Here is a 22,346-nt window from a genome sequence, read left to right on the forward strand (position 1 = left end):
GTCAACAGTTAATTTTAATAGTCTTTATAATCATGGAATCATAGAGTTGTAAGGGAATTACAGGTTACTGGTCCATCCCCCTGCTTTGAGCAGGATCCACGAGAGCATCTCTGGCATACGACTGTTCAACTCCTGCTTCATGATCTCCAGTGAAAGAGCACTCATCACTTCATGTAGCAGCCACTTCTGCTGGCAAACAGTACATACAGTCAGGAAGCTCCTTCAAATATCAAGCCTTAACTTACTTCTGTGTTATTTTTAACCACTGATTCTGTTCCTGCCCTATGGGGCAATAGAGAGTAAGTGTACTTTATCTTCTGTGTGACACCCTTCAGAAATTTGGAGATTGTTCTCTTATCTCTCCCTCAGTTATCTCTTCTGTAGGCTAAACATATCTGGATCCTTTAACCCTTCCTCATAGACCTTGGTTTCCAGATCTCTTACTGTCTTAGGAGGCTCCTCTGAACTTGTTCCAATCTGTCACTGTCCCTTTCAAATTGGACGTAATATGTATTACTGCCATGCCAGGTATTCCCCATCCTATATTCTGTCTTTCATTTTAACTGTCCAGGTGTAGAACTTTACATTTCTTCCTGTTGAATTTCCTATTCATTTCAGTCACTACTCAAGCTTGTCTAGATCTTTTTGAATCTTCTCTCTTTCCAGTAAAGTATTAGCCAAACTTTCCAGCTTTGTGTCATCTGCAAACTTGGAAAGCATCCTGCCCTCCTTTATCCAAGTCACTGATAAAAATGTTGAGCAGCACAGGGCCCCAGGACTGAGCCCTGTGACACTCCACTAGATCTTTCCCTCCAAACTGAAGTGCAGCCATTAATGAGCATAATGATACAGTTATTCAGCCAACTGTGAGTCCATTCAGCAGGAGCATCATCTAGCCCATATTTTATCATTCTATTGAGGAGAATATCATGACAGGCTTTGACAAAGCCTTTGCTATACTACATCTATACTACATCTAAGGCATTCCCCTTATCTACTAAGCTAATAACTGCATGACATACAATTAGTCTGGCGCAACATGTCTATAATAATCCCATGCTGGCTCCTGTTAACTGGAAAATGCCAATCCAAGTGCTCACAAACATACTGCTAGTTACCTGGGACCTCCTTCCTCTTTTGCAGGTGGGGACATTTATTCTCTCTTTTGGGATCTTGCCAGTCCTTCAGGAGTTCTCAAAAATTACAGAGAACTGTTCTGTGATCATGCCCACTATTTCCTCCACTATCCCGTGATGTAATACACTTGGCCCTGGAGACCTGAATTTATTTAAATTAGCCAAGTTCTCTCTTATCATCTCCTGGTCTATCTAACCGTAGTTTTATGATGGAATTCTCTAAACCTGCCTACTCTGAATCTGTGAGAATCTTGCTTTCATGGTTGTGAGCTGATGTAAGGGACTTAACTAGTTCCCCCCTTTCCCCAGCAACATAACAATGACCAATTATGCCTCCATTTCATTTCTTACAGAAGAATACAATATATACAATATACAATACAATACAAAGTTAAGGACTTTCTTCTCACCATCATCTGTTACCATTTTCTCCTTGCAATGGATATTCTCTTTGTCTTTCCTTTTGTTTCTAATGTATACAAAAAAATCCCTTGGGGGGGAGGTCCTAGTATGTCTCACAGTCAATTTTAAGCTTAGCCTCTTTGACATAGTTTCTGGAGACTACTTTGTATTCTTCATTATATGTCCTTACTTTTATTTCCTATATACATTCTTTTTGCTCTTCAGCATTTTAAGGAATTCTGCTGGCCTTTTCTAATTTCTCCCATTTTTCCTTCTTACAGGAATTGTTTGCAAATGTATCTTCAGTCTTTCTAGGATTTCCCATCCTTCTGACACTTTCTTGTTCAGGATTTCAAGTCACTGGATCTGACCTGCCTTCATTCAGAGTCCAACAAAATCTGCCCTTCTGAACTGCAGTACGCAGGTCTGTCTTTTCCCAGTTCCTCCTCCCTTATATATCATAAATCCAAAGATACACTTCCTAAGATATCAAATACCTTCAGTTCCTCAACCAGTTCCTCCCTGTTGGTGAGAATTAGGTCTAGAATAGCAGATCCCTTTTTCTTCTTTCCATATTCTGAGAAATGAAGCTGTCAGCAGGAGAAGAAAAGAATCTGTTGGTTCTCTCTTGGTTGAGCTAGACTGTTGACAGAGTAAGCCCGCAGAGAAATGTCTGTTTCTTTTTACTCTCCACAAGGAAATAGAAGGTGCTTCCTTCAAATATTAAACTATCATTTGCATATTTTCAATCACAATTAACAGGTGTCCGTACCACTATTTGGTTCTTTCCAGATTCTAAGCTTATAAAAAAAGAAGTTATTTGTTGGAGAAAGGAAAAAAACATCCTTCTACCATATGTCTGCTTTGGGGCACTAAGAGGGGAAATACACTGAAGCAATCACTTGATAGCCAACACTTCTGAGCTTTTATAAAGGCAGGCAAGAAAAAAGAAAAGCCACATGTTATAACTTACATTACCTTTATTCCCTCAATCTCTCTCAGCTTTAAATGCTGTTGGCTGTTATTTTGTGGCTGCAGAAGTCATGAGAGCTAATGCCCTGAGATTTAGTCCTGATCTCAAATTGTGACTGAAGAGCTCAATCAGTGCCTTCTCCATGTTTTTTTAAAATGCCACGGGCCTGTTATGATATGTTCAGATTTCCATGGGGTGGGGCCTTGCTTTATTCTCAGTACTCATTTACTGAAATAGTGTTTCTCACTTGCACAAAAAGCAAGCTGATAAAATGTTAAAAGGTTACAACAACTTTAGATAGTACAGATGAGAAACCAGCTGCCTATTAATCAAGACAATCTCAGCTAAGGGAATAGTGATGTTTTTATTCATACCCTTGCCTTACTTATGATGATGAGATGCTTCTTGAGAGCAAAGACACACACACTAGTGGAAGAATGTTTAATCCAAAGTGAAAATTGCAGGGAGGAGCACTATTTAATCACTTCCAACAGCATCTCAAAGTTTTGTTTTGTTTTTTTATTCAATACTTTAAGAACCCAAATTTAAACTGCATGCAGACAGTATTGTTGGGTATTATATAAACTTTTAAAAAAATTTGGGACATAGGAACAGGAAATTAAAGAACACAGAATTTGGCAATTATTGACAATCTCGTGAGATTATTGACAATCTGGTACCATGTACTGAGGAGGAGGGGGAGGTTATTGCACAAAATTACTCAATGTCATCTAGTACCTCAAACAGCTGAGAATTTGTGGTGTTCTTTGTGACAAAAGATCAGCATACAATGCTCACCCTTCAGCTAAGATTAAGGGGCATGGTTTCAGAATTGCATGCTGTGTTTGCTGAGTGCGTTTTCTGCAGCTAGCTATTACTATGGGGGATGCTTATGTTGGTACCTACTTCAACTAATATTTACAGTGTCTAAACTTACAAGTATATATCACAGTTTTTAAATAAGCTTCAAAGATTAGGGCCAAAAGTAGAAGGCAGGCATCCATACCTATGGAAGGGGCCATGAGACCTGCTAGCCAATTCTTCTACTGTGTGCATTAGTATTTCAGTTTTGCTGCATCTCAAGCAAAGATCATGAATTTCATTTCATATACTGTGACTACAGGTCAAAGTCTTCCAGAAAAAAAATAAGATTTTCAAGCTTTTAAGCAAAAACCCCTTTATGGCTGAGTGCTCTACTTACCGAGAGAGCTATAAAACAAAAAACTAAAAATGGATTACTTAATTAGCGGCAGCTTTTAAGCATACAGTAGCACTTTTCTTGGAAATGAATGACATTTGGAGATGTACTGTTTCCACAACAATGAGACAATGCTAATAACGCATCACTGAGAGTTTTGAGAGAAAAAAGAAAATATTTAAGCAAGTTATAAATGCATCAAACAATGACTAAAAACTATATTACAGATGTCATGGTTCAGGATGTGCTGGGAAGCACTAACATGAAGTTTTTATCGATATTCTTTTTTTAAAAAAAAACTTTTTGACAGAATCATTCTCGATTTTTTCCTTGTGATTTACAATTATTTTTATGGATAGCAAAGATAGGATGTTGTATATTCATTTATTTATGTCCTAGAACTGCTTCTCAAATCTAATTAGCAATACATTTATATATTCCTTGGGAATATTTATGATTTGTCTACTTCTGCTTACAATGCAAAAACTTTGTGTCCCATTTGCAATGTAGGCATTTGATTACCTTCTTTTATTCCTCAAGCAGATTTCTTAGGAAATAACACCGGTCATACTGATTGCAGAGAGTGAGTATTACAAAGATATCTACATCAAATTATCATGATACTAGGAAATCTATTTCTAATCATGGTAAGCAAGTCTTAGCTCGCATACAGAGTTTCTAATTAGCTTTATTGAAAATTCTTGTGCAGGCTCACATAATAGTTTTTCTTTAAAATCATACAGCACCAAGAAATAGAGATCAGCAATTATACCCTAGGACATGGTTTAAGGAAAATTGCTTATGTGGTACAATACAAAACATAATATTTGAAACTATTTAACAGATTATTATTAACCAGCATGATCTGAAGTGTACTTATACAATATTATATAGTGAGAGATTTTGTCTATTTCAACTAGAATGATGTATAAAATTAACAAGCCATTATGGAATCCAGCACACTGAGAGTACATTAAAAGATATTATAAAATATCTGTGGCATAAAGGTAACTTTATGCCTTTAACTGGCAGTAATTTTATTTCCTCCTGAGAATGAATAATTTTCTTTTCAAATTTTTCTTTTTTTGCACTGCCGTTTTCCAATTTCATCTGTGATGTAGATCAAGAAGATGCTTTAAAAAACTAAACTGTATGTTTTCTACAGCATTAGTTGATTTATACTTTCAAAGAAAAATCTTTTGTCACTAAAACAAAATAATCAAAGATAAAAATTAACCTATGCAAAATCAGAAAGTTATGGATAAACACTGCTCTTGGATGCTCAACTGAATTTACTTAATTTTAATCTAGTGCTACAGGCAGTAAGAAATCATTTGGGGAAAGCTTTATTAAGGGGAAGTCAAGATCACTTCTATACTAGGGATAAATCAAATTCACTGAAACTGCTTGCTTAAGGATCAGATAGTCTCAGTAAGCTGAAAAGCTATCCCACCAAAACTTACAATTTTCAAGGAATTAACCTAGTTATTTTTCTCTAAACGTTATACATTATTGTTTGGCCAGACTGATACAATTTAAAAAGTAGAAAATATTTTGTGAATATCCATTTGAATAAAAAATGAAACACAGGCTAAAATAACCACTCCCAGATTTGATGAATATGTTTATCTGCAATCTTAAGAAAAATGTAACTTTAAGAGTAAAAATCTACCATTAACTCAATACAATTTTACACCAAGATTTATAAAGAATGCATACATAATTATGCATCCCTATTGAACATTTGCATTTTGAACAAAGACTCTACACAAAAGCTAATATATTCCTCTCTCCATGCTACAGAATCTCTCAGTGAAATTTCTGAAACAGTGAGCAAAACCAGTCATTGGGTTATAAGTCACTAATATGAATCCAACACATATCATTCTGCTGATAGGATGCTCCGATCAGTGGAACAGGTAGGAATATGATTTGTGATAATTTGCCATCATAGCTAGATGTCATGTGTTTCCAAAGAATACTCCAACTCTTTGGAACAGATTAAAACTGCCAGAACTGCAAGGGGAGATCAAAAATGATCCACGTAATCAATAAAACAGTGTTTTATAAGTGGAGTGATTCCACAAAAATGCAACCTTTAGAGCCTAAGGATTTTTCTTTTGGAGTACTATAAACTGGCATTATAACAAAGCCTTGGAGGTAATAAAATAAATTGACATTAACTTCAAATTGTAATTAATTCTATGGTTGAGTGTATAATTTTTTAAAAAATATTTCATATTCCTGTATGAGTAATGAATTATTTAGTGTAACAAACTTCTTGAAGAATTCTATAATTTGAAGCAAGGAAAGTAATATTACTTTTTTTCTTTTTGTTCTATAGAATTACTTGTTGGCTGCTTTCTGTATATTCAGGAAAGCAACTGAAAAAATTAATATGAGCATCATTATTTTTCTTGTTAACAAAATACTATACCTCTATCTGCTGCAAGATTTCCACAATCAAAAATAATACAGTAACCAGTATTTGTATATAGTCATTCAGTGCGGAACAGCTATACAGGTAGTCCTTGTTTAACAACCACAATTGGGACCAGCAACTCAGTCACCAAGTGACGCAGTTGCTAAGTGGAAAACCATATGACCCTGACTGTGATTACACCTTTACTTCAGCTTTCCTTTTTCCCACTCCCCCACCCTTTGGAATGCTCAACCCAGCACTGGGATAATTAGCAAGGGAATTAATGTTTGTATTTACATTCATTGGAGAGGAAGGGATTACAAGAGAGTAAGCAGGAACACAATAGGGAATACACATCAAAAGCAATGCGCTGGTGTCGCCTGTTTGCCTAGCACGCTCGCAGCTCCAACCCCCAAGCCACTTAGGAAGCAAACAAAAGCCAAAGGTGTGAAAGTGATTAGTCTTATCAGTTAGAGGCAGAAGCTGCCAGCAGGCTAATTAAAGTCACAGAGCTAAGCTTGTTGACTTGCAGTTAGCACCCTTGGGGAAGTGCTGTGCTGCGGAGAAAAGCAGCTCAGGAAGAGATTGCTTGTTTAATTAATCTTTCTGCTCTGCAGTGGGGGGGGCGGGGAAGAAAGCATCAGGTCAGGCACAGGCCAACACATACTAACTGACTGTGATGGTGAGCACAAGACTGAGAGAGAGATCCTGCAAAGGTCATAAATATGGGCACTGGTTGCAAAGTTACTTTGAATGCTCACTACCCAAGGCACTTGTTAAGTGAGGTCTGCTTGTATTCCGCCCCGCCCAGTTATTCCTGATCTCAAGGTAAGCATACAGGTAGTCCTCAACTTACAACCATCCATTTAGTGACCATTCAAAGTTATTACGGCACTGAAAAAGGGTACTTACAACTGGTCCTCGCACTGTCCCCACAGTCAAGTGATCAACATTCGGGCACTTGACAACCAGCATGTATTTATGGTGGTTGCAGCATCCCAAGGTCATGGAATCGTCATTTGCATCCTTCCCAGCTGGCTTCCAACAAGCAAAATCAATGGGGAACCATATAATTCACTTAACGATTGTGTGATTAGTTTAACAACCACCACAAAAAAAATCATAAAACCAGGTGCAGACATGTGATGCCTCACTTAATGACAATTTTTCTGGTCCCTATTGTGGTTGTAAGTCAAGAACTACCTGTAACGGAACATTACAAAGAACAACTGCATTGTGCAAGAGCTGACCTAGAATTCATTACAAGATTCAGCACCATTTCTTAGAAATTAACAGAAATTAATTGGTCTTACTGTACTACATATCTTAACCACTAGTGCAAGAATTTCTGCTTTGCACTTAACTATTGCCTTGTTAAAGTCACACTCTATTTGGAATCCCATTTTTCCTTTCACTATTCCTCCTTACAGAAACTGTGTGTGTGTGTGTGTATCCCCCATTCTCAGGACTGTATTTCATATATCTAGTGAAATGAACTGTGATAGATGAAAACTTATGCTATAGTAAATTGGTTAATCTTTGAAGTGCCACAAGACAGTTTGTGGGCTTTCATAGTATTCTAAGATATTTATTCAAAAGCAACTGAATCTTTCAAAGAAGGTAAGAATATGTAATGTATTTATGATTTATAAATCAGAGGTATGTAATGAAAAATATGCAATCTTACAAATATTTCATATTAACAGGGCATGCTACTTTTTTTTGCAGAAACAAGGAAAAAATAGATGACATCACTTTAAGTAAAATATTTTTGATAGTAATAAGCATTTTTCAGTATCATAAATTATTTCTATATTTATCATGTGATTTTAATACAATAACAATCAAATTCATGCAACTTACTCCTATAGGCTGAAAAATTAGTCCATCCACTTCATGAGAGACTTCTCTTGCAAAATTTCCCTCAAGAAGCTGCAAGAAGCACCAAATGATTATTGACAATTACAATTAAAAAGTAATCCCTGGCATATAGAAGAAAAACATCTGTACTTATTTAGTTATTGTATTTATACACCACATAACTCCCCCCAAGATTATGCCATTGTGATATAGCATTTACTGGAAAGAACCAGCTTCTAATGTCTATTAATTAATCATTTAAAAAGCAGATAAGCAGGTATTAGGAGATAAGCACTGCAGTAAAACAGTGAACACATGTTTTAATGTTCACGAATCAAAGACTGCATTGCAGAAGACATGAGGCCAGTTGAGATGTAACTATTCTTGACTTTATTGTGCCCATTTTTTATCCTTGCTTCTCCCACACTCATTCCTAACTCGTACAAACAGTGCTTCTATGCATTAGCCATAGTCTTAAATGCTGCCAAGGTATGAGTATGGAAGTTATCTTACATATGGCCATATTATGTTTTACCCATTCTATCTGAATCAGTGGCAGTTCAGCTGCAGAAAAGAAGAAACAATCAAGTTGAGGCTTGATCCACCTATTCTTCAAATATGACCATGAAATTAGATTAGCCACAGTTTATTCATGTTAAGACATACTGCTAAACTATGGTGAGTCCCAAGCGAAAGCTGCCAGAGGAGGAGAGGGGAAGTGACAAGGTAAGCAATATATCCTTAGGTATACAGTTATCTAATAATGTTCATCATTATGCTAATATGCTCTTCCTTTTGTAGACATCTACTACTTCTATTAGCTGGGTTATCTACATGTGAATGAGGAAGTCCTGGGAATGCTAGAAGATGAAATCCTCTGGTATGTACTTGCTATGTATAATGAGATAAGTATTCTAAATTTCGACAAGTCTCTGGAGAAATTTTTTAAAAAAGCACTATTTGGGTGTATAAGAGCAGCTGTGAAAAGTTGTTCTTAATTTAAACCAAACAGAACTACTGTTTGTTAAAAAGACTAGTCTACCATGTTTATTCTGCCTAAATATTAATGTGAAAGGCATGACACTGCTAAAAAAAATAAACACAAGTTCAGATATCCATCCTTTCTGAGACCAAAAGATTAGAGCAATATCAGAAAGCATAAGGATTCCAAAGCTTTACAATTTAAAGCAAACATTAAATCAATAATTTCTGATTAAAATATATTCAAACTGCTAACTATAATGGAAGTTTCAATTAACTTTATTGATGGCAGACACAAGAATGAGAATGCTACTATACTAATAGATCTCTTTTGTACAATTTGGATAATACAGTATGAACTACCTGTAATTGCAAAAAAAGGACAGCCAAGTATACCATATATATGGAGGACCAGATAATAATGTAATCAGCAAATACAGAATATACATAGCACTACAGAGCAAAATATATTAAGATAATCGTTGTAAGACAGTGGTAAATGTATTACTAATTTTACAGCCTTTATTTTTACTTTTTATCTGCTAGTGCATACAGTCAAATGCTATTTATTATTCCAGAGATAAGGATTTTTTAATAAAATACTAATTGTTTTTATAATGAAAAAAATAAAACTGAGCATAATCAAAATCGATTCCATTCTGAATTATATTGAGAAAAGTTATTCAAGAGTATATCTGCAATAATTTTGTATCAGACAGGAGAAACATGTAATTAACATTACCATATATATCTGTCTACAGTTATTTAGATACACACACATACCATATTCTAATATTCACGCCTAAGGTAAGTTATACCAAACTATAATTCACAATAAAAGCATAACTCTTTAATTAGCCTGATAAAATCAGGTTTAACTTGGAGATAAAAAATCAAAAGTGATTTTGCACACCCTGCCTACAGTGCAGGTAGTACTGCGGGAAAAGGCTCTGTTTGGGATCTTTGTCGTATTGGTGTATGGAGAACAGGGTGCAAAGCAAGACGTCTTCCTGAGATGTAGAGGCAGATAGAAATATATAGCAGTTCTACCATCAGGATATATTAAGACACAAAAGAAAAAGCTGTTTGGAATTGTGTAATAAACAGTGAAAATATGTCTAGCACAATCTATGAGTTGAATTCAAACTTACTCATACTTCAGACAAATCCTTTGAAATTAATATAGTTGTGAATAAATTCTCACCAATTTTAACAGAAGTATTTTAAAAATGACTGATTTTAGATTCAGCTACCACTAAATATAAAGCACAGAAAAATACACAATGGTTGGATAGCCAATTTTGGATGACTTTTTTTTTTTTAAAATACATATAAAAGAAGTGTTCAATCTCATTATCAAGCATGTACATATTTGCCTGGGGAAATAAACCAGTTTATAATTAACTGTATAACACTAAAAACCATACTAAAAATTCTTTGCTAGTACTGTCTACCAATGTGTAGCATGACTGAAATTAACTTAATTTATTCAATTTAGGCACCACCCAACTCCAAACTGACTCTGGGCAGAGCACAATAAAACCAACAGAATAAAAACAGAATGGTAGAGTCCTTGGGGTTCTCTGAGCTTGGTTGTTTTCTTGCAAACGTTTCGTTACCCGGCTAGGTAACATCATCAGTGCTAGAATGGGATGGGATTTGCTCTCTATTTATATACAGTGGCATGCCCTGCCAGTGTTGGTGGGGGTAGGGGTTTTGTTTTATTTTTTCCTCCTCTGGTAGTTCCTCAATTAGGGTATTGTTTACTGTTTGACTCTATGTCTGGTGATAATCTTGGTGTTAATCTCTGCTTATCTGGGTGATGACTGCTGGTAAGGAGATGTTCTGGTCTTTTTTCTTTTTTATTGGGCTAGTTGCCCAAGCAGAAAAAACAGGAGTCATCTACAACATACAGCGTAAGGACTGTAACAACCACTATGTAGGACAGACAGGCAGAAGGCTAGCAGAGCGCATCCATGAACACCAACTAGCGGTCAGAAGACATGATAAAAACTCCTTAATCTCACAACACATGGACAGACTTAACCATAGTTTCACCTGGGAAACTGTCAGCATCTTAGACCAAGCTAAATCTAAAAATATGAGGGAATTCCTGGAAGCTTGGTATTCAGACAAGGCAGCCATTAACAGGCACACAGGGATAAACCACATCTACACACTATTCAAGAGAGACAATAAAAAAGAAAGCAAAAGACCAGAACATCTCCTCACCAGCAATCATCACCCAGATAAGCAGAGAGTAACACCAAGATTATCACCAGACATACAATCAAACAGTAAACAATATCCTAATCGAGGAACTACCAGAGGAGGAAGAAATAAAACAAAACCCCTACCCCCACGAACACTGGCAGGGCATGCCACTGTATATAAATAGGGAGCAAACCTCATCCCATTCTAGCACTGACGATGTTACCTAGCCAGGTAACGTAATGTTTGCAAGAAAACAACCAAGTTCAGAGAACCCCAAGGACTCCACAGTTCAACCCTGAGCTACACATATTCTCTTCTACTGAAAAGCAGAATACAATAATTATGAAAATAAAGAACCAACGACAGATCTGGATAACCACACCCACAAACAATCTGGCAGGGGCCCCAAGCACCCTAACCCAAGGTCTTTAAGGGTTTCCAAAATGCCAGTAATGTGGAAGCCACATGGAGAATCTCATTCCAGAGGGCAGGCCCTGCAACAGAGAAGAGGTCTGTCTGCTTCCGGGGCCCCAACAGATAATATTGTTTAATTGAAGGGACCAAGAGTGCATCAATTCTGTTGAACTGAACCAGCCAGGCTGATTCCATGGGAGATAGGCCTTTCCTCAAGTAACCAGGCCGTATGCCATATAGGGTTTTATAGGTCATAATCAGCACCTTGAATCTCTCTCAGAAGTATACTGGTGACACATAGGCATATGGAGGCATGCCCATTATTGCATACACCACTGCATTCTGGACCAATTGAAGCTTCTGAGTGGCCTTAAAGGGCAGCCCCATGTAGAGTGCACTACAATAGTTGAGTAGTGAGGTTACTAGGATATTAGTGGCTGTCTGAAGGACCTTCCAATCTAGAAAAGGGTACAACTGGCACACCAGATGAGGCTGTGCAAAGGCCTTCCTGCCCACAGCTGCCACCTGCTCATCAAGCAGGAAGTATGAGTCCAGGAATACCCCCATATTGCACACCACTCTAAAACCATTTCTTTATCTGGTCATGCTTTTAATGCAATAAATCAGGCTGGCTAATGGAGATGAGAAAAATTCACTGTGCAAAACTCTAAAGATAGTACAATATTATTATCACCAACTATAAATTAACAGCATAATTGTTTTTTTCCAAAAGGAAAAGAAAAGAAAAAACAGTATGATAGTGCTGCTTGCTAATAGCATCAGCTCACTAATTACTATCCATGATTCATTTGTAGCATTCCAAACCTGATTAATGTCAGGTCAAGTTTAACATATGACAAGGTTTATTAGTAATGTTTTGCTATCCCACAGCTTGACAGTCTTTCACAGTGAGTGCCATCTGTTACATAAGGGAATAAAAGTCAGAGCACTGCTAACTCTGAGTTGCTGTAGGTCACTACAGTATGTTTTCAAAGCTGTCCAGGGCAATTAGACTAATAATATTTGGTAGTATTTACTTACTTTAAAGGCTACTCATACTACCATGTACTTTATTTCATTAGTAGTAATGCTCATATAATAATATCTTAAAATATTACTACTAACCAGCCATATCTTATGAATCCCAGGCAATTATAATATACCATGTTACATAGAGTTAACTTTTACAATCAGCAATTAATCCTAAATCTAAGTCACAAAACTGGGGACAGAGCAGTAATTCCCATGGCTCATCAGATTTGAACCCCACGGTAAAATACTCCATGCCCAATACATCACCAGCAGATGGACACTGCAGCCGCTGTGTTTACATCTCAAAAACATGCTATACAGTTAGTCCTCATTAACAACACTAACTGGGACCAGAATTTCCATCACTGAGCGACGTGGTTATTAGACAAAACATCATTTTTGTGACCACAGCACTTAGCGATGGCAGTTCCAGTGGTCCTGGTTGCGGTCGTTAGGCCAGGATCACACCATCGTTAGGCAAGGACTTCATGCTTCTCCTGCCCTGCCGCACTTGCCTCCGCTTTAACTCCTCCCCACCCATCTCCATCCCCCATCTCTGCCCTTTTAGCCGCTCTGTACTCCACCGCCTATCCCTGCCGCCTCCAGCTGACCTTTGCCTTCTTCCTCTCACTGCCGATGAGGTGCACCCAGACAAGGCAGCTGCTGGCCCTTTGTGTGGCTGTCATGTGGCCTCACCAAGGCTGCGCAAGGGCCTCGCAAAGGACCAACAGCTGCCTCAGCTAGGTGTGCCTTGTCAGCAGTGCGAGGAAGAAGACAGAGGTCAGTTGGGGACGGCAGAGGTAGGCGGTGGAGTGCTGGGTGGCCAAAAGGGCAGAGATGGGGGGAGATAGGTGGGTGGGAGGAGTTGAAGCACATTCTGCAGTCATAAATGCAGGCAGGATGCCAAGCACCCAAATTTTGATCTTGTGACAATGGGGGCACTGCAACAGCCACAACTTTGACCACTTGCCTCCGCTTTAACTCCTAAAGGCTAAAAGGGCAGAGATGGGGGATGGAGATGGGTGGGGAGGAGTTAAAGCGTCCATCCCCCACCTCTGCCCTTTTAGCCATCTCTGCCCTTTGAGGAACATCTGAAACTACAATTTGTTCAGTGCTGTCATAACTTCAAATGGTCACTGAACAAATGGTCATTAAACAAGGACTACCCGTTATAGCCTTGGTAACAGAATTGTGGAATTGACATTATAGAGGCTTTTTTCCCCAAATAATGAATTGTTCTCTGTAATATTTTCAAAAAACTTTCTAATACTGTGCGTCTATTTAAAAATGAACTCCAATAATTTCAATGGGCCTTAATTCTAGCGAGAGAATACAAGATTGCAACTAAAATAACAAGAAGACCTGGATTCTTTTTTAGACTGTAACATTTTTTATCACATAGCTTCAGCTTCTTGACAACAAGGACTGAATTCACAAGTCATGCCTAAACCCAGAAAAAAACTGCAAACTAACTCATATTTAATACATTCAAAATAATAACCTCAAAGCTATATTAAGAATATGTGAATGCTTAATTTGACAGTACATACACATTAATACATTTAGGAAAGGTATAGTATATCATAGAAATACTCTTTGAAAAGCATAAATCTTTCATAAATTCCCTAGCTCTGAGTGCCATTCAAATATATAAAAAACCCACATTTAAACTGATTTTACCATGCTAGAACAAACTTCAAAAGGAAATTAAGTTCTTAAGAACATGAAGCATTATTTCAAAGAAAACATTTTCTGCATCCCAAGTTTACTAATCAGCAAAATATATAAATAAATAAGCTCTGGGGTTTTAGATATTACCTCTACCTTTTATTTGGTTTCTTGCCAAATTATATATCTGATATTTCATCAGTTTGTCTTTTGTGAAACAGGTATTAAAACAAGAAACCTATGGGTCCAAAGAGGATTTCTATTTAAAATGTCAGATTCTATCTTTGTGTTATATTTAAGTGATTGGACACTGTTGTATAGTTTCAGAAACAAGTATTTTCACACTTAATGTAATTTATTCAATTTAATATGGCCACATACTCTGGAAGAGTCTGGGTGGCTTACAAAATCCATTAAAAGAGTAAAACATTTAGACACAATCATCAGGATGAAATGTAAGTTCTTCTACAAAATCCATTTTGTATGAAAAGTCTATGCAAGGTCTGTCTACTGAAAAGTGGTGCACCTCTATTAAATATTGCAAATCTTACAGTGCATTCCTAGTCAAAGAATTCAAAGATGCTAATTCACTATAAATCCTACTCTAAATTATGGAGAAGTGATTAAAAAAATACTTTGCCCAATACTTTTCAAACTTATTTTATCCTAAAGAGCTGAAAATGAAATGGAGAATGGAGAAAGAATATGGGATTGAAGTCAACCTTCCTCCTCACCCAATTTGTATTTTAACATTTCCCATTCTCCCACTTCACTGCTTACTAGAATATTCCTCCACAATGGCTAAATGTACACATGAGAATATCCATCATCTTCCACATAGACTGAATTTGACCAAGCTGATCATTCAATTACCAATGCGACAACTAGAAATCTGACCAGGGCCACTGCTGGGCCTACTGTACTTCATACCTCCCTGTTCCTAATACCTTTTCTTTGAGATGGAGAGGCTTGCACAAATCTTCCAACCATGTTGTCACCATCATCACCATTGCATGTGCCGCTGCTGCTGCTCTTTAAAGCCAACAAGAAGAAGAGCAAGCTCCCCCTTCTCACTGATGAACAGTGCAGCCATATAGTCACAGTTACTCAGGGTGCATACAAAAGGGGAAAGAGAGCTTGCCTGCTCAGAGCTAGACATGAATGGCAAAGGGAAAGGCAGCCTAATCCATGCCAGACAGAGCACTAAAAAAAAATGTGTGATTTTCAGACCAAATTAATAAACTAGATGGGCTTTGTTCTGACTCATCTTATTAGAGCATATGAAAAGTAGCATTTTATTTAGCCCTTCTTTCTCAATGGTTCAGTTCAAGTAACTAATTACCACATATTCGTTTCTCCTGATATATGTAGACTAATTACTGATTCAGGGAATAATTATCCTCCCCCCACCAAAAAAATTACATTTTCTACCTTTCAAAGAGACAGAACAAGCAATGCTAAATTTTCCATTTCCATTCCATTAATGAGAAAAATGACAGTGAGATATCATATCTAAAATTTTTAAGACATGCTTTTAAATCCATTTAATATGCTAATCTATGCAACAGCACCAACTGGTACAGGTTAAGATTGAAAGCACCTTTGTAAAATAGTACTGGAGCCCATGAAAATAGCACTTGGTCGCCTTTGGAATCATACTGTACACAAACATGATTTGCTTTCCATATATGCTTAAATTATAAGGCAACAAGCCCTAATATGCATGTTAAAAGCTGAGGAGATGGACATGGCATTCAGTGAGGGCTTTAAAGTACAGTGAAACAATTAAGCCAACTTGCAAATCATAATCTACAAAGCTGAGGCTCAAGTACCTTCTTATGTTGACACCACATGTTAATTCTCCCTCACTTCCAAGGTAGATTTCATCACCATTTTGTGTTACAATGGCATAAACATGGTTAATGACAAACATGGTTCTTTTTGTGATATGGGTGGCCACTACTAGGGTAATTCTAGTTAGTGTCAGTCAAGCTTGTGTCAGTCTTGACATAAATGCTGAACTAACATAAAAGCAAGCTATGGAAAGAAGGAGAAATGGAAGCAAGATAGGCTGGGTAAATAAAGGTATGCAATACAGAGTTTTGCATCTATTTGCACTAACATGAAATACCTAATTGCCTTCATTAGAATTTGTGCAAAGCATTATACATTTTCTTATTCTATATTTTTAATTATACTAAATGTTCAGTTTAAAATGAATAAATCTAGGTACAGTAAATTATGTAACAAGAATGAATATTATATAATATTATATTATTATATGAATGAGTATCTTGTTAAATTATGTAATAAGAATGAATTATATTATTTTTTCTTTTATTATTTGGTCATTAAATACTAAAAGAAATATTTTTGGGGTGGGGGTTCTTTATGGATTTAATCTGCAAATTACCCTAATTTGGTCAACTCGTTCAAAGCATAAGCTAAATGCTTATTTGAATATTGCAAACAAAACACCAAAAAAAAGCTACCTTGCTGACTGATTGTTACACTGGCTTAAAATTTTAAATATCCTAAGTTATATTGAGATCACTATTGACTCAGTAAGTAATGCTGTCCTGTTGCCTAACCTGAATTACTAGAATATCACACCAAATTGACTTGCATGCTTCTTTTTTTCTTTAAATGGTTACCTCATAAATAAGAAAGAAACAGTGTGTAATGGAATCTGTTTGGCTTCAATTACTCATCAGTGAAACTGTATAAGCAACTATCAATGCTTATTTTCAGCCTGAAGAACTGACAACCTATCTGCAGTATTCCAAAAAAGCAAAAAGTCAGTAGATTGCAACTATATAGTTTATTGTTCAAGTCACAAAAGGAGGAGTGGCATGGACAGCTGTTAAGAAAGGAAATGAAGGAATGGTGTGTGAGAGAAACAGTAGCAGCTGGAGGGCAACTAGGAAGAAACAGCAGTGGGGGCAGATCCCAGTAATACAAAAAAATCTATGTGCAGTTCATCAGCGTGGAAACCTCTCAGTTCTAGTATATTTTATTTTGGTTTGGAACTGGAAGTGTCACTCTCAGTGAGTGTTAATCATGATTCAGTCAGGATCATGTTTCATAGCATGACTTGAAATTAAGAAACAAGTTCTTATAGTGCATAGAAAAAAACAAAATAGTGAAATAACAAGGAAGAGAATAGTGATCAGATTAATAATAAAAGCAGAAGAAATGAATATTGCTACATTTTCCAAGATTTCTACAGAAAATGGAGATAGCAGAAATGACAATGTGAAACAGAGAAGGCATAGGGAGGAGAGACAACAGTAGAAGATAGTGACAAATAAGGGAAAAATGAGAATGAACAGATGGAGCTGGGAAAAGGCAGAGAAAATAATGCAGTGTTAATTCTGGAAGGAAATACAGGGCTGATATAGGTGAGGTGATTCAGTCTTACTGATGGCTTAGAAAATAAAAAGAAAACTGAAAATAAAACAAAGGAAGGATGTCATGATTTTGGCAAAGTAATAACTCCAAATGGTGTCAACTGTTTCTCTCTCTAGCTATAGAAGTCAATGAGTTCAGTAAACACACATTTCTTCTTGTCTCTTCTCATGTATTTTTTGTTCTATTCAGTGTTTAACACATTTTCATTTTACAATGGCAAAGTACTAATCCATCCTATACTAATGATTATTAATTTGAACTCTGAAATATCATTATTTCAAAACTCCCCCTACTCTGCTAGGATAAGAGGTTGGAAAGCAGCACAATATTAAATGTGGTTACTTTCTAGAGATAAGCAGAACTTCAGAAAATAACTACAGAAATATTAAATGCAGGAACAGAAGGCAGATCCAACCTGTTTGGAAGGGTAAATCATTCTCTCTCCCTCAAGTCTCATGTCCCTTACACTTTTTTCTTCTGTTAGCCTCTAAAAATATAAGCTAACTAAAATTGACTGTCATACATTCTTCCTAAATGGGTTTATAAATGTGCAGCAAAAGATAGAAATCTGCAGTTGCAGTAATAAATAATAAGAAAGTGCCTTATGCTTACTAAAGAATAATTATATAAAGTGGCAATCTTTAAATCTGAGCACAAAATTCAACTTGCTCACTATTAATTATGTGGCTCATGATCAGGCAGCATTTCCATGAGAAAGACAGAAGATCAATTGTACAATGCACTTTGATTAAACAGACTCCACTAAAGGATTCAATATTAAAATGCCACTGATCACTGTTGTTTACTCTGAAGTTCTTATCATTCCCTCTGTTGCTGAGGTTCAGAAGAAAACCCAGGCTTATTCAGCTAAATAGCACATCTGCCTACAAGTTGACGTCAGCAAAATCTAAAGTTCACAGAAGCCCAAAAATATGGAGCAAAAAAAAGGAAGAACCTTCAGAACTATCCAATAAAAACTGTAGACCCTCAAAGACTATGAACACTGACTGATAATAAGAAAATTAAGATAAAGTGGTTTTCCCCTCACTGGGTACCCTTGAGATCTATAGTTTCAACTCACTCATTTCCAGTCAGCATGGCTAATGCTGAGAATTCCGGAATGAAAGTCTACTCATCAAAAGGGTTTACCCTGGGATAAAAGAATGGAATCTCCTGGAAAAGGCATGTCTAACTAAATGAAACACAACAGAAGCACTTTACACAATGTAACTATTTGCCATGGCAATATAATACTTAATAAATAAATTTATTGGAGGTCCAACTTGAATATATTTAATGTTAGAAATCATCAGTTATTATAATTTCTCATTTATTAATTAAGTTTAGCATATTATAGGACAGGACATTTTCCAGATTAGATTTGGAAAGCTAATGACCACTGAAAATATATTGTCATATTGACTATAAAAGACACTTTGGTATAGGTACTATAATCATAGCTGTTACTAACACAGAAAGAAAAAAATGGAAAATGAAAGAATACTTCTGTTATAGAACACAAAACATCCAAATTTTGTGTATTAAGACTTCGTGATTCCATTAACTGAAAGGTTTATTGCTTGTCTGATGAGTTTAGTTTCAGGCTGAAAAGCTCTTTTATTCATTCAAGCATTTACCAGTTGAAATGATACAGCAAAGCTGTATGCCCATGTTGATGAGTTTTCCAGACTGACATTTAGTGAATGATATAATAGTAGGTTATGTTTTATACATGAACTTACAAGTATCAATAGAACAGTAATTTAATTTTTTAAAAGTATATTATAGTGAAAACAAATAAATGAGGACAAATGCAAACCACCACATACTAGTACAGATTTTTTTTAAGGAAAAGGTTAAAAGCAAGTGAAGCAGTACATTGATATGGCATGTCTCTTGATTAACGGGGTCATTAGGCCAGCAGCAGGCCATATCCCTAATACACATCAGAGGCCCATGTTCAATCTTTCCAGACCTGATTCCTGCCCTAAAATCAAGCTTCAATAAGAAGACAATTTTTAAAAAAACATTTATCTTCGCTATTTCCCAACCTAGGAACCTGCTAACATTAAAGTATTCACTAAAGGACATTTTAGATGTCCTCCTTCATACTCTCCTATGTATGGCTTTATTCTTTGGCCCTTTATTTCTTCTTTGAGAATTTGGCAAAGAAAAAAGAAACATCTTCTCAGAAAATAACTTGCAATGCTATTCATTAAGAGATGACATGGGTCAAATCCTGACTCAATTGCATGCCACAACCCTGATTTTGTCCTGCACTTTTCTGAGGACAGAAAAGACCAAACATAATCAGAAGCTGGAATCTATTGAAAAGCTATTTTTACATACATGCACGCATGCATACACCCTTTGGATAGCATATGTTTAAATTCAGGAAAGTCTTGTAAGGCTTTAAGAGGTATGTGCTAAGAAAATTACTATTCAGAAGATATCAAGAGTATTTTTACCTTTTTTGCAACGTGGATGTCAAAAAATGGTTTGTTACGAACACTAAAAGGTTCTTGTGCTTTGTCAATTTGACCATTCTTCATTTTATCATGTCGTGGAAATATAATCTCTTTTTCTATACATGACAGACGAATATTAAAATCACAGTCTCCAACTGGTTGTCCCTGCCAAATTAGAATATCAGAAGTCCATGAATATACAATTTATAAAAATTAACTGATATGCATCAAAATATCACTTAAGTGTTTAACTCAACAACGATTCTCTAATATTGCCATAATTTTGCTGTAGAGATAAGATTAGTAATGAAAAGAATGTCTGGAAGGGAGGCAAGACCACATCTCTTTTTCTTTCAGAGTTCAGATCACTCTGAAAACATTTTTATATTTATTGATTTAAGAGGACACTTCAAACTGTGGACAAATCTAACGTATATTTTATTAACTGTCTCCTTTTCTTTTTATGCCCAGTAGCACAATCCTGATTTTGCAAAGCTTTTCCTACAGATTTCTCTGTATTCCATTTTCATTACCTCTCCTCTCTTTTTAGTCATCGATAAGTATATGTATTCAGTCCATGTTCACTCCTCTCTAGCTCTAAAGCCTCTAGCACTCCCCTCCTTAAACTATCAATAGTGTTCCACATTCCCTCCATTTTACTGATATAAGCTTGTTCTCCCATCAGTTCAATTTTATTCTCCTTCACTTTGTTTTTTCCCCCCACCAATCTATAATACTTCTTTTGCTGCATGAATGCCACCAATTAAAAAGGCTTTCACTCGCCCAGTAAGGTGTAACACACTGGTGGATAATGCATTGTAGTCTGTTTATTACAGTGACATTCATTATTACAAAAAAATGAATGTCAATTGACGCAGAGATGTATTGGCGACTAACAATAAAAGCATTCTTCTATCCCTGCTCAATTTGCACACAAGTGTATTTATGGGTCTCAACAAACCTTAGATAAAGCCAATAAAACTGTAAGAAAGAACCTCACAGGATAACACAACTTATGAAGAGAAAGGGGTGCAATCACCCATATGGTTTGCAGGCAGAGTCTAAAATAATTTGCTACAAACAGCATGGAGTGCAATAATTGTCCTTGTCAAGAAATTCCAGCAAAAAACAGCAAATGTAATCAGTCACTCTGACCAAACAGATAACCTGACAATTCAAACCCTTTCCTTCAAAAACTACATCCTTTTTTCCCTGAAGTAGGTCACACTTTCCTTATTACCTAGACCCTTTAAAAGCACCTGCTAGAAATGCCTGTCCCACTATATTCCCGCGTTTCCCCAGACTGCTTCCTTCCAAACCAATGAACCAAGATAGCCATTACCACTTACATACAGTATTAAGAAGTTTTACATCTCAGTACAAAAGTTTCCTTACTAAGACAGATATGTAAACTTTTTTCTACTTGAAAGTATTATCTTAAATATATGGTCATAAAAAGGTAACACATTTGATAAAAATGACATAAGCTTACCATCCAAACCAAGTAATCTAAATACATTTCTTGCATGACATGACATAATGATTCAGCACATTAAAATGTATTTACAGTGGGGCAAAAAAGTATTTAGTTAGCCACCAATTGTGCAAGTTCTCCCACTTAAAAAGATGAGAGAGGCCTGTAATTTTCATCATAGGTATACCTCAACTATGAAAGACAAAATGGGGGGAAAAATCCAGAAAATCACATTGTCTGATTTTTAAAGAATTTATTTGCAAATCATGGTGGAAAATAAGTATTTGGTCAATATCCAAAGTTCATCTCAATACTTTGTTATATATCCTTTGTTGGCAATGACAGAGGTCAAACGTTTTCTGTAAGTCTTCACAAGGTTTTCACACACTGTTGCTGGTATTTTGGCCCATTCCTCCATGCAGATCTCCTCTAGAGCAGTGATGTTTTGGGGCTGTCGCTGGGCAACACGGACTTTCAACTCCCTCCAAAGGTTTTCCATGGGGTTGAGATCTGGAGACTGGCTAGGCCACTCCAGGACCTTGAAATGCTTCTTACGAAGCCACTCCTTCGTTGCCCGGGCGGTGTGTTTGGGATCATTGTCATGCTGAAAGACCCAGCCACGTTTCATCTTCAATGCCCTTGCTGATGGAAGGAGATGTTCACTCAAAATCTCACAATACATGGCCCCATTCA

At 36.4% G+C, this 22,346-nt stretch overlaps 1 protein-coding gene across 2 annotated transcripts in view; it reads right to left on the minus strand.

Moving 5' to 3' along the window:
• The window catches only part of RNGTT (RNA guanylyltransferase and 5'-phosphatase), a 132,426-nt gene that overhangs the window by 41,394 nt on the left and 68,686 nt on the right, over window positions 1-22,346 (minus strand). Inside the window, exons 11-12 of one of the 2 annotated variants that reach the window (XM_007421783.4) lie at window positions 20,180-20,344; window positions 7,995-8,063 (exon numbers count right to left, since the gene is read on the minus strand). In XM_007421783.4, coding sequence (XP_007421845.1) covers window positions 7,995-8,063; window positions 20,180-20,344 — 234 coding nt within the window. The remainder of the gene's footprint in view (window positions 1-7,994; window positions 8,064-20,179; window positions 20,345-22,346) is intronic. The other variant, XM_088138398.1, reaches the window with a different exon arrangement.

This window comes from Python bivittatus, unplaced genomic scaffold, assembly GCF_059951505.1.
Source record: "Python bivittatus isolate LINGU-HERP-01145 unplaced genomic scaffold, Pbiv_v1 ctg000020_np1212, whole genome shotgun sequence".
In the NCBI taxonomy this organism is placed as follows: Eukaryota; Metazoa; Chordata; class Lepidosauria; order Squamata; family Pythonidae; genus Python; species Python bivittatus.